The 13483-nt window shown below is 39.6% G+C and overlaps 3 protein-coding genes across 3 annotated transcripts; 1 reads left to right on the top strand and 2 right to left on the bottom strand.

Annotated features, from left to right (window-relative positions):
- Window positions 1-859: 859 nt before the first annotated feature.
- On the bottom strand, window positions 860-3518 carry LOC142949498 (aly/REF export factor 2-like). Its single transcript, XM_076091173.1, has 6 exons — window positions 3206-3518; window positions 2443-2601; window positions 2212-2359; window positions 2045-2111; window positions 1381-1624; window positions 860-1287 (listed from the first exon to the last, which is right to left on the bottom strand). Exons 1-6 carry the CDS (start codon window positions 3398-3400, stop codon window positions 1273-1275), a joined length of 828 nt encoding a protein of 275 aa, XP_075947288.1. The 5' UTR covers window positions 3401-3518; the 3' UTR covers window positions 860-1272.
- Window positions 3519-8510: 4992 nt separating this feature from the next.
- On the top strand, window positions 8511-9681 carry anapc11 (APC11 anaphase promoting complex subunit 11 homolog (yeast)). The gene is made up of 3 exons (XM_076091875.1): window positions 8511-8696; window positions 8821-8938; window positions 9377-9681. Exons 2-3 carry the CDS (start codon window positions 8830-8832, stop codon window positions 9520-9522), a joined length of 255 nt encoding a protein of 84 aa, XP_075947990.1. The 5' UTR covers window positions 8511-8696; window positions 8821-8829; the 3' UTR covers window positions 9523-9681.
- Window positions 9682-10925: 1244 nt separating this feature from the next.
- ppp1r27b (protein phosphatase 1, regulatory subunit 27b) lies at window positions 10926-12993 on the bottom strand. The gene is made up of 3 exons (XM_076092055.1): window positions 12291-12993; window positions 12012-12162; window positions 10926-11486 (listed from the first exon to the last, which is right to left on the bottom strand). The coding sequence occupies exons 1-3, from the start codon at window positions 12511-12513 to the stop codon at window positions 11363-11365; spliced, it is 498 nt and encodes a 165-aa protein (XP_075948170.1). The 5' UTR covers window positions 12514-12993; the 3' UTR covers window positions 10926-11362.
- Window positions 12994-13483: the final 490 nt, after the last annotated feature.

Here is a 13483-nt window from a genome sequence, read left to right as displayed (position 1 = left end):
GAGAGTCTGACATACATTAATAAATTGATTTGGTTATAACTGCAGTCTGGTTAGCAATAATAGTTTGGTTATCTATGACGTAAAAAAATAAACAGTTCTCTTTTATTTTGTGGATGCATTTTCAGCCGACAGTGAGTTATTTCACACAAATATGATGGTATATTATATGGAGAGTATATGGCACCAATGAAGAGTTATAATACTGTCAAGATGAGATAATGATTCATCCTTCTTTCGTAGGTATTTTTGGAACAGGTTCATACACACTGCACGACAGTGATAGGCAGTGCAAAATCGTATAACGTAATACTCTACGCATACTTTTGTAGTACAGGTTTCTTATTTTATTCTTGGTCACTTTGACTTGATTAGGGATTCATAAGATTACCATAATAAAGAAATCTAAATAATAATCCGACATTGGTTTAACAAAGTGAGAATGAGACTCAGTAACTTTTAAAAGTGGAACGGTAACAATCCTCCCGTCACAAATTTAAATCTACTAAAGCCATTTGGCCTGGTATTACCAGCAGGTTACAGTGGCTATTGTAAGGTTGTAACTGACATTACTGATTGCTACACCGTTTCAGCATTATCCCATAATTGTCCCTTGTGGCCACATTCAGCAAAATTGTCTTGCTTTAAAATTTGACATTTTGATCTGCTTAAGACATCTGAATAGCTAAAGTTGCAGTGACTGATGTATTAACAAATATACAGAATAGGTAAAATATGACAAATCTTGTTTTCATTCATTTTTCTTTAAAAAAAAAAAAAAAAAGGCAAAAACTGTCAGTGAAGAGCAACTCAACTTTGTCTCAGGAGGAGAAATCTCCAAATAACCAAACACCAGAAAGAATTCCATATAATTATTTATGTACAAAACCCTTTGAAATATGTCATGTATACAGTACCAAATGACAGAACTGCATTACATTAACATGTTTAACATTACATTACAGTCTGTCAAACCACTGAATCATGTTTATGCGATTTAAGAAAAAAATCATGTAGGTTTACGGCAATTGTCCATACATGTGGAAAAAAGCTCAGGAGCCGGTGGCCCAGGAGAAAAATCCCAAAAACATAAAACTGAAGCATGGCTAAAAAAAAAAAAAAAAAATACAGAATATTAAAACCAACAGAATATAATGGTCCATACAATAAAATAGTTTTAAAAAAATGTAATAAAGTCCGATCAATCACATCCAATTGATTTAAAAAAAAAATTTAAACAAAAAAGGGGACAGAAGCATCATCCTTTGAGCGCCTTTAACTGGTGTCCATCTGAAACTCAAATAGGAGAAACGCAATTATAATAAAATATACACAGTATGGTCAAAATATAGAATCATTATTTCATGCAAGCCGAGTACACACCTTGGCATTGTAAGCATCCAACTGGGCATCCAGCTCCTCTGCTGAAAGTTGGGGTCTGTTTCCACCTCCTCTTCCTCCTCTTCCACCTCCTCTTCCACGACCTCTGAAGCCTCCACCGCCACCTTGTCTCCTTTCACCTCGATCACCCCTATCTCCACGATCACCTCTGTCACCCCGATCACCTCTGTCACTCCTTTCAAACTTGGGCTGTCCAAGCCTGCTGCGGTCAAACCCTCCGTTTGAACTGCAAAAAAATGATCAGACATTTTCAGATGCAACCAGATATTTACAGTAAAATAACCCAATAACCTCCAATCACTGGCACACACATAAAATACACTGTGCAATTTAGTAACAATAGCATCCTGTTGCAGAGCTCCAGACTTTGACATGTCCATCACCAGCACCCATGGTGGAAAAATCACATGTTTACACATAACATCGTATCTTGATGATAGTCTCTAACACAAATGTCCGTCACTTCCTTCTACAAGTTCAGGACTGGGAAGGTTCTAACCGACGAGGTAACCCAGAGCTCTGGAGTCAGACCCTTCTCGTTAGCAAAGCAAGCTTTGTTTATAAATGTTTGACCGGTCCCCCGCCATTATTGCCAATAACTTATCTTCCCAAACTTAAACTGCGTCGTCCTTTCCACATGACTCACCTTTGTGTAGAAGGTCTACTCTCAGTGTCGACATCTGAAGTCACTTGCTGGATTTTCATGGGGCGGCCTAAAAAATAAAAGAAACAAGAGAACATCTTTCCTGAGCACTTCTGAACAAGCAACCACAGCACGACAATGCTATTGTAGAATGAGAAAGGTAACCTCACCATCAAGTGGGACGCCGTTATAGTGCTTCATGGCTTTGAGTGCTTCTGCCTTGGTTTCAAAGTGGACATCTGCATTTCCTTTACTGCGACCAGACCGGTCGTAGTGTACAGATGCTTTCTGTAATGTCCCAAACTCCGCAAACAATTCCTGTGGATCAAAGTAGGAACATCAGTCTCGTTCACAACACGTTGATGCTAGCAAAGTGGATTCCACAGGTTTTTATAAATTACCTTGATATCCAAGTCGGAGACACCAAAGTCCAGATTGGAAACCAGCAGCTTGCCATTATTTTCTACACTTCTGTCGGCTCCTGCACTTTGTCCTCTGTGCCCACCCCCAGCATGCTCCTCGAACATGTCGTGCTGCCATTTGTCTGGCAACTCTCTGGGCTGTGAAGAGAAATAAAACAAAACTGTCATGTCTTCAAGTTCTGGTAAAGCTAGATTTGGTGAAAATATGATACTTGATCGTCTTAATAGAGTCATATCGTGATACAATACATGAGATATCATGATACACAATTACATTGTCTAAATTAAGCATAGACACGTGCTAACTCAAATTTATCAGAAAATTGTAAGAAATGCATTTTTATTTAAATGCTGGATCATTTTTGGTAAATAAATGGCGACCAGTAGCTGATCCTCCTCACATGACAATTCAAAGGCCAACTTTTAAGGCACAGCCTCAGACACAAAGCAGCCATGTTGCGCAAAGCTCCAGCCACACATGAGGACTTATTGACGATGAATTTATCAACCGATAGTTTCCGAACAAAGCTGAAGTTAAGAGCTCCGGCAAAACCTAAATTCAGACACATGATGTAACATAATCCATGCGGGGTATTTCAGGTAACTAGTAATTGAGGATATTTAGCTTATCCACTCAACCTAAAATGCTAACTATCCAAAATGCTCGACAAAAAACACCACGAAACAACGCGCCACTTTCGTTTCAGTTTTTCGCTCCATTTTAACTGCGTCTCGCTCATACCCGGGTGTACGGTGTGGATCTGTTGTTCCTCTCGCGGTTGAAGTTATTCTCTCGATTCCGCACCGGCCTTGACGATCCACCGGCCCGACCTGAACTTCCACCCTGCCCGCCAGACGATCGTCCTCCGCGGCCGCTGCCTCCTTTCTTGTTGAGCTTGATAATGTCGTCCAGAGACATGCTCATCTTATCAGACATCGTGGTGGCTACGCGTTAAGCTAATGCCGGAGACGAACAAAGAACTTTCGGTGTCGAGACGCGGGTTGTTTATCGGCTGCTTTCTCCGGTGGCGCGGTGTTAAAGCTAGCGGAAGTTGCGTAATACTTTGCGGAAGTTACGATATACCATATGCCCCGCCCTTTCCTCTTAAAAATAGAAAAACTTTATTGACAATTTGCAACAAGGATCTGCATACATATCGTGTGAATCTGTGAACTTGTAAATAAAGCATTTTGATTGTTTAGTGAATATGTTTTTCTCAATCGAGAACATCGTTAGTTGTTGGTTTGCGGTCCTAATAAATAATATGATATTTTACCCGAAGACAAACCACTTATCATTTGTAAGAAGGAGCAGATAAAAACTAAAAGATCAGAATCAGAATCAGTTTTATGAATTTGACTCCGGTTGCTCTCCACATACATACACAGAATTTACAAACAGATGTATGCACAAACATTTAACGACTATGTACAATATAAATATAAATATAAATATATATCTGTACTTATGTATTCAGAGAGCAAACGAGCACCCGCCAAAACTAGTAACTGTGTACCAGCCATTATAAAACATGTAGGCCTACAACTGATTCTGTTACAAAATGTTCAGTTCAAGATTTTTATTGTTCGACATGAGGATTCAAATATAAGCACAAAAAACACAGATAATTGAAGACATTAAAAGTATGTATAGGCTGCATGCAAATTACAGTTGCTTTAAAGAGCAACCTCGATACTCAATGTAAAACGTTTATTGCTCAACATTAATTATGAGGACTGGTCATCGATTGTGTGTATCCACAGACATAAGACACACGGTGCAGGCATGACAATTTAACCTCATCACAAATAGTTTCTTACTTTTTAGTTGACCGTTTTCTGCCTGACTGTATGAACTCAGTGCTCTTGGTTATAAAAGATAAAACAGATGGCATTCGTAGTAGTGATGAATGGAGCAGCTCTGGCTAGTGTCCTTTCTAAGGTGAATTAGAGAGTTCTGATAGACAGGTTAGAATTATTTATTTCCACAAGTGATAATGAATTTGGTTTTAAAAGCAACCAAGACACAAAAACATAATGTACATATTTACTTATTGTTGCCAGTAACCATTGTTGCAATTTCACTTTGTTCATCGGTTTCTTGGATACATCTAAGTTTTTGATTGAATCAATGAAGATTTATCAGATTCATAAAATGTGTGTGAGAGGAGTACCTAAATAATTGCTCAGAATATATGCCAATATGTATACCTATCAGACCATGCAGATAAAATGGGGTAGTGGTGTATGTGACTGTTTTCATATAACAGGGTTTGGCAGAATAGGATATTGTTCTTTTCCTGCTTAATTTTTGTGTCGATGTAATTTTCAGACAGTTAAATGACTGGTTGTGTTTTTGGTAATTTCATTATTAATGATTTTATGGGATTATTCTTTAACCAGAGGTCACGTATCATGTACTTCATGACGTGTAGGATTTGAAAATGTTTGTCTTTAGTGCCATCAGGTAGTAGTAGCAATAATAACACTGTGTCTGACAGCAATGCACACCACTTGATGTTTAGAATTGTATCTATTTTAAAAATGATCAACAGCCTAAATGTATTTTAAGCATATAAGTCGTTTTATAATTATTTTGTATTATGATCTAATCAGCTGAAAGGATTTTATTCTCATTAGTTGACAGGAAGTCAGTATCTGTGTATCAGACACAGGAGAGTGAGCCACAAGATCTGTTCTGCAATAAAATTGTCTCCCCCTAGTGGAGAGATAAAACTGTGAAAATCATGTGTTTTCCTTTAAACTATATCATAAGTGTTTCAGGCTTATAATCCATGGAACATTAGTTTTACCACTGATGTATTTGTGTGAGACATGACCCCCGTGCTGTCATCAAGGTTTTTTTTTTCCTGCCTTAATGGCTGCATTCCTCAACTCGTCCAGGTAAGATGATGTAGCACAGAGATCTGAGTTCACTGCTTATTAGTACATTTATCATCAGAACTTGAGAGATTCACATTTTTAGGGATTGCCTTGTGCTTCTCCAAGCTCTGCCACACTGCCACTCACTTTACAATGTTGTGAGGAGCGACTTAAGATCTTGAGTGCAGAAAGAAAATCTCTTTAATTTCTTATTATTTTAAAAATATATAACTTTAATATCACTTTTATTTCATTTTGGATTTGTAAGTAATGCAGTTGCCTTTGATAGATGTACTAATGGATGTGACAGATTTAGGTACTGAATTTGATAGACTTTTTGAATGTACTCTATCAATCTGATTAATTTAATTTAATTGAGCTGAACTGAATTGTATCACATGTGTTATCCTAAGAAATATATATTTTTCCCAACATCATATATAGTTGTTTTGTGAATAAAAAATGATAATTGACAGAGAGGAAGGCAAATATTCTGAGCAGAAGAAACTATTCCATGAAAAAATTCCATGGTGGCCAAAGCAGTTTTCAACGTTTCTAAATTATCTCCAGAGAGCGTCTTACGGTTTTTTTTGTCAGATAATACTCATGTGTTCAAGGAAATTTAGTTGCTGATAAAACAGTCCCTCACAAAGTAAACTAAAGAACTACTAGGCACCCAGAATGCAAGATTAGCCGTGGACAGACATAAAAATGCACACTCATGGACACGTAAACACGTGTGGAGTTGCATAGCGTCATTGTTATCTCATTTATTTGCGCTCTACCTAAATTGACTGTGGAGGGTGTGTAAAATCATGGAGCGAATGATCACAGAAAGACTAACATACTATTTGGAAACAAGGAATCTTAGGTCAAAGTATCAAAGTGGATTTAGAAAAGGAAGGGGAACAATGGATCCAATAGCATGTCTAGAAGCAGAGGTGAGTAAGTGAATAAGGAGGTAGTGGTAGCAGTGTTTTTTGATGTGGAGAAAGCATATGATTTACTGTGGAAAGAGGGATTATTAATCAAAATTAGAAAATTGGGAGTATCGGGTAAAATGTTCAGATGGGTTAGACATTTTTTGTTCGGTCGTTCAATAGAAGTGAGAGTGGGAAGGTGTTTGTCGGCCAGCCAGTTGGTGGAAAATGGAACATCACAAGGAAGTGTGATTAGTCCGTTATTGTTCTCAATAATGATTGATGATGTATATGAAAATGTTGGACAAAATATAGGAAGATCTTTATTTGCTGATGATGGGGCTCTGTGGAAAAGAGGTATGTGGAATATGTTGTGAAACAGATGCAGGAAACAATCAAAAGAGTGGAACAGTGGGCATTGGAATGGGGATTTAAATTTTCAGTGTAAAAAACAAATACCCTTTTCTTTACAAGAAAGAACATTGGAACAGAGGTCAAATTGTATTTATATGGTAAGGAACTGAAAAGGAGGGATTCGTACAAATTTTTAGGGATGTGGTTTGATGCTAGGCTCACATGGAATGTCCATATTGATAAAATGGTTAATAAATGTAAAAAGGTGTTGAATGTAATGAGATGCTTGGTGGGAACAGAGTGGGGAGCTGACAGGGCTGCTTTGAAAGCTATATATATGGGGTTGATAAGATCAGTAATAGACTATGGCTGTGTGGCTTATAGGTCGGCGTCAAAAACATTATTGAGAAAATTAGATGTAATACAAGCACAAGCATTAAGAATACGTAGTGGGGCTTTTAAAACAACATCTGTGCCAGCATTGCAGGTAGAAATGGGGGAGATGCCATTGGAGCTGAGAAGAGTACAGATAATGATGACCTATTGGGCTAGTTTACAAGGACACAACAACCATCCAACAGTAAGGGCAATTGAGCCATGCTGGGAACATGCAAAAACGCTGACAAAGAGCTTTGGTTGGGCTGCTAAGGAGAAGGCTAGGGAATTGGGTATATTGGATAGGAGTTATTCTCCAGCTGTGGTTCTGCCAGCTGTTCCTCCTTGGTTACTGCCACAACCTGAAGTTGATCTTGGCCTCCTTGAAGTAATGAGAGATGAATGTGGGGTAAACTGTGGGATATTCAAGTCATATGTCAGGAGGAATTATAACAATCTGTATAAAAATTTATACAGATGGATCAAAAGACCCCAATAATGGTAGAACAGCAGCAGCAGCAGTAATACCAGAATTCCAGTATGAGTGTGGGAAGAGACTGAGTGATGACTTGTCGGTGTTTGCATGTGAGATGATGGCCATAGTTATTGCATTGCAGTGGGTAGAGGACGTCAGGCCAGAGAGAGTAGTGATTGCATCAGATTCATGTGCAGTACTGATGAGTCTGAAATTTAGCCACTCCAGATGCAGAGAGGATTTACTGTTTGAAATATTACAAGCACTATACAGAATCCATCAAATGCGGATAGTGGTTCAATTTGTGTGGGTTCCTGCCCATGTTGGAGTCGATGGCAACGAGATGGCGGATAAAGCAGCAAAAAAGGCTTTGAAGAGTGGGAGAAATATTGTTAAAGTAAATATAAGTAAGTCAGAAGCTAAAGTGGTGATTAAGGGACACATCAAAAAGATATGGCAGACTGAATGGAATAAAGGGAACAAAGGAAGATATCTGTTTAAAAATAAACCATTGGTTGGGAGTGCAGGGCCTAGTGGACGAAATAGAAAAGAGGAGAGGGTAATGACAAGATTAAGGAATGGACATACTGGTCCCTCTGTATTATTGGAAAACACAATAGTGGACTGTGTGGAGTTTGTGATGAAGAGGAAACTGTGGACCATGTGTTAGTGTCATGTCAGAGGTACGAGGGAGAGAGAGACATATTAAAAAGTGGTCTAAGAGAGTTGGGAGAGGAGAATATAACTGATGTATTAAAGAAAAGCTTTGGTGAAGAGTGTTGGAAGCCTCTTTTGGAGTTTTTGGAGGCAACAAGACTAGTGAATAGAATCTGAGATTTATATTTGTTTTGTTTTATTTTGTTTTGTTTTATTTTATTTTGTTTTATTTTTTGTTTGGGTTTCGTATTAGATAATTACAATCCTTAGTCCACACTCCAGATTAGTGGGTGGCGGTAATGCACCTAAAAGTTGTTTGCCAACCGCCATTAAAAACAAAAGAAGAAGAAGAAGACAGCTGTGGAGGGCAGCGTGTCGCGTCCAAGCATACAGCCGGCTGGAATTTCAACAGACGAAGAAGAAATTCTCCCCGGGTTCCTACAGTACCAGCTGCATGTTGCTCACTAGCATCAAACTGGGCAAAACATGATTTCTAGATTGCAAAGAAACATTATAACTTAATTTGAATTTAATAATGGATATCTGAAGGAGACGTTGGACGCTGACTAGTAAGTTGGCTAATATCTAGCACAGCTAGCTACACAAGTCATCTGTTAGCTTTAGCTCACATGCTAACGTTAGCTGCTGTGGTTCTTATGGGAGTGTGTCATTGAGTGTTTCTGCTGTTGTCAGACACGCAGGATGAAGGTAAAGATCCGACAGTGGAACGGAGTGGCCTCTTGGTTATGGGTGGCTAATGATGAAAACTGTGGGATCTGCAGGATGCCTTTCAATGGCTGCTGCCCAGACTGTGAGTAGCCAAGCTAACGTGATGTTGTGCATTACGTTACGTGTCTGGCATTAAGAGTACCGGTTCCGGGCTGCTACTTCCTGCAACGGCAACTCCAGCAGTCCGTTATATATGCATGCTTGAGGCTTTATCCATGGTTTACAATGTATTTTAGAAAATCAATCAATATCTTAGCATAATTAGTTACAGTTGGTTGGAAAAGCACGGCAGAACATAAATGAGATCATGTAAAGTTGTGTAGTAATAACAGGTGATGCAAATTTCAATCCATCCAATAGTTTTTTTTTGTCATTACAGCTAATTTATTGAGCTGTAACGGTAAAACTAATGATGCCGTAACGAAGGCACAATATGCAGTATATTAAATTATGAGTGTTGATGGTTAAGATTCTTTTCTCACCATTGTAACTGAGTTGTAATATTAAACTTATTTCGCAGGTAAAGTGCCGGGGGATGACTGCCCGCTGGTCTGGGGTCAGTGCTCCCACTGTTTCCACATGCATTGCATCTTGAAGTGGCTGAACTCGCAGCAGGTCCAGCAGCAGTGCCCCATGTGCCGACAGGAGTGGAAGTTCAAAGAATGAACCTGTGGCGGCCGCAGAGACTCAGAGAGAGACAGAGAACCTCACAGAGGCCTGTTCTTGGATTTCAATTTTATATCTGCTGTACATTTTTTTATTCCTCTGATGTAATTCAAAGGACATTTAGAACCTGTTGTACGTGATTAAATAGAATAAAACCTACTTCACACTGTATGCCTCTTGCTTTGCACGGTACCCGTAGCGACAGTGTTTCATCAGTATGGTTGATTGCTCCCGTAGCTGTGCCTACGGTGTAGAAATGTGATAGACTCTGAATTGTAAGTCGCTTTGGATAAAAGCGTCTGCTAAATGACTGTAATGTAATGTAATGTAATGATTGCCCCAGAGAGGCCTCTGGCAGCCCTTTTGAAGCAGCCTGAATGTCAGTGTGCTGCTGACTGATTCTGACTTTAATCCCTCTTGATGAGATTAACCAGATTGTTTTGTGTTTCCAGTAATCGGCGTCAAGATGCTTTTATAACTAGTTTATGTAAGAGTTCCTTTGAAATGGAATTGGAGAATTCATATAGTTATATAAAACATATTTAGTTATATGTATCCATTCAGATACCTTTGTATCTTTAAAGATTAAATAGTTAAATTTTTTTGGGCCACTTGGGGTCAGTGGAGCAAGCTGAAAACACAACACTGATAGCAAACGGTTATCTATTTATTTAGCCATCAGGCAGACGCAGAGCAACATAAACATTCATTTGTAGTAGTTTCTGGCCACCTGATGAATGGAAGTCCAATATTCACTCGCAGCTCTGTTTTGGTCTCCAACTGAAAAAACAAATGGATTTTTAGCTGCCAAATGCTCCACGATGTTCATCAGTTAGTCACTGCTGTTTGGCAGGCAGTGGTTTATCAGAGTTTTCAAGCTAAAAACACTGTTGGCTGCTGAAAGCGAGGTCGATAAGGTTGAATAAGGTGAGGCGATCTGAAAGGGTTGTTTCTCTGTAGGTTTGACATCAAGAGGGACCCATTTCACATACCCTTTAGCTCCATTCTTAAGATACATTTTAAAGTCCCTCATTTCATGTCTGTCTTGTAACGTTACAGCTGGACCCGTTTAAAAGCATGAATATGACAATGGTATGTATCTTGTTCCAACGATTTGTTTTAGAGATCTTTTTGCTTGCTTTGAGTCAGTCATGATAAAGCCATCCTAAATGTTGTGAAATATTCCATCTCTAAGATGATATATTCCACAATATCAATATATGGTAAGAGTTATGCTTATTGAGATGTTCATTGCAGTGCTTTGACCAGTTTTGCTCTCACACAGTGATGGGACCAAAAGCAAATGGCAGATTAACTGAAATTGATCTTTATTTTAAAAAGTATGAAAAGTCATACTGTACAAACAACTTAATGAATAAAGTTAAAAGTGATCAGAAGGCAAGAATAAAAAAAACTAATTGTCAGCAAAGGCAGTCATCACAAGCTAATCTTAGCTTTCAGAGAGGTGCAAATGAGCCGACAGTGAAACAGTTTCAGAAGCCGCAATTCAAGCAACATCCCAATATATAAAGTCTAATGATTCATTCACTTCATTGCGGTACAAAAAGATCAGAACCTCTTACAGGACACAGTAAATCTGCACTGCTGGAGTTCAGGGGGAAGCCCCTATCAGCAAAAGTTCACTCCAGTCAGGACGCAGCCGACCGGCTCCAGCAGCCCTCTTTCCTCCAGACATCCAGTCTTTGACCTCCAAAGCTTAGCCAGCTCACAAAATCAGGTTGCTGAACTGACGTGGCATTTTCTGTCCATCCCTGCAGAACAGTCGATTGACTGGACACTAGGTTTCAGACGGGTTTGTGGCTTTAAAAGCAACATGTTCTCAGTCATTGATAGCTGGCCCAAAGAGCTCCAGCAGCTCCTTGTTGTCCAGGTCAATGAGGTCAGACGGTTTCTCCCCGCAGTCGTTCTCCAGTTCAGGATCGGCACCCAGCTTGAGAAGGTAGCTGGAAGAAACACAATATAACCTGCTTTCTAAAAGGGCACACATCTGGCTGCTTCGCCACATTGGTAAACTCAATGTGAGTTTCTGCCATACTTCAGTGTCAGGAAGGTCAGTGGGGTGCAAGAATTCAGCAAATCCTCCAGCTTCTCTTACCTCTGTGGTGTAGGAGAGCTTGTGTGTTGGTATGTGCTTGCAAATGTGTAAACATGTAATGTCAGCTGCTTTCTTTTGGAGAAAAATAGCAACCCGTTTGTTTCCCAAAAGTGTAGGCTTTAGAGCGCGAATACATAACTTTTGACAGAAGCAATATTCCTTGTACAAAGGGAAAGTTGAATTCACAAGCCATAAAATGCAATCTTACTCAATTCAATACACTTAAGGGTTTTGCTTCTACAGCCTCACATGGTCTGGTATAACCAGTAGCTTTTGGTGGCTAAATGGTAGCTGTTACAAACTAGCTAGACATTATGTATATATATATATATATATATATATATATATATATATGAATTGTGTATATGCTGACCGTGCAATGTGTGGGAAGCTGTCACTACAGGCCATGTGCAGTGGGGTCCATCCCTCCTCGTCCCTCTGGTGGACATCTGCTCCGTGGTTTACCAGCAGCTTCACACACTCCAGGTTTCCAGACAGGACGGCCTCGTGGATGGCGGCCATGCCTGCAATGAGAGGGCAGTGAAAAATAACCCATCAGTTCAGCATCTTGTCATTTTGTGGTTTAGTAAGATGTGTAACTGCACAAACATTTACTATATCAGGGTGCTGTAAATGTTTCATGGGCTCTCACCGGAGTGGTAGATGGTGTCCAGGTTGACTCTTCTGGCTCGTATGAAAACTCCAATCCTCTCCAGCTCCCCGTGTCGTACATAGTCCAGGAAAACAATGTCATTGGGGAAGTGCACATTACGGAGTGGCTTCAGAGAAGCAGAGATCTTGCAGCTGACTGGGACGCCACAGTCCTGGGCCTTGACTCCCATAGTCTGGGATATGGGGCACTGGTAGTATTTCATCCTGGTAAGAAGTTAAATTTACCTTTGACCTTGCTGGAAATCCAGCAACACCCTTACAAATATTAAGTTTGACTTCCTTCAAGTCTTACAAATCTGAGCAGATCTTAAGAGCTCAATCGTACTCCCGCAGAAAGATGAAGTGGTGTTTGTTAGTGTGGCTCCCTTGCGGTCTAGTGTCTCCCTGTGTATCAACAAGCCTCCCGGTGTGGGTCTCTTTATACTCTCTGTCGGGCTATTTTAAGACGCAACACCACACAGATCCAGTGGCAAGATTTGGAAAATGAGAAGCCCTCTGGTCAGATACTTCCTACTAGCATGTCACAAGCCTCTGATACTACTCACATCTCCAGGAACCTCTACCGTCACCCTCACACACCCAGATGCTGCCCACTTAAAGATAGCAGTGACACACCAAGAGATGAGCGGGAGGGGGAGGCTGGTAGCTTTTCGTAAACACTAGACAGGATAAAAGTGTTTTACTAATGGAGAGTTTCGGTGCCATGTATAGGCTGTTGACCATTAGCTGCACTGACATAGACAGTCAAGAAAGGCTCCTGTCTTCATAGTCATATTCTATCTTAATCACTGATGTGAGACACAGGATCGGTCATTTCCAAATGACTGGTTTGCAAGATCATCTTTAATTATGATTTCCCACCAGTGATAAACAATAAAAAAAGACAATGTAGCACAAATGCCAAATATTGACAGGTTCAGGCTTCTCACATTCATATCGTACATTTAAATTATTTCTTTTTTGAACGTTAAGACAAAAATACTTTGGCTCAGGGAAATGTCGGTCATTTTTAATTTTTTTTACATTTTATAGACTAATGATTGAGAATAAAATTTACGTTAACTGAAAAATTGTTAGTTTTAGCCCTGATTTGCATTGTCATGTGCCACAACACTAAATACTAAAGCGACAATAAAGAATACTTCAATTGAGGACAATGGGGCCATGTACTTT

Source organism: Anarhichas minor, unplaced genomic scaffold (genome assembly GCF_050575085.1).
Source record: "Anarhichas minor isolate MPS153535 unplaced genomic scaffold, ASM5057508v1 ptg000014l, whole genome shotgun sequence".
Lineage (NCBI taxonomy): Eukaryota > Metazoa > Chordata > Actinopteri > Perciformes > Anarhichadidae > Anarhichas > Anarhichas minor.
This window is presented reverse-complemented; position numbering and strand designations above follow the sequence as displayed.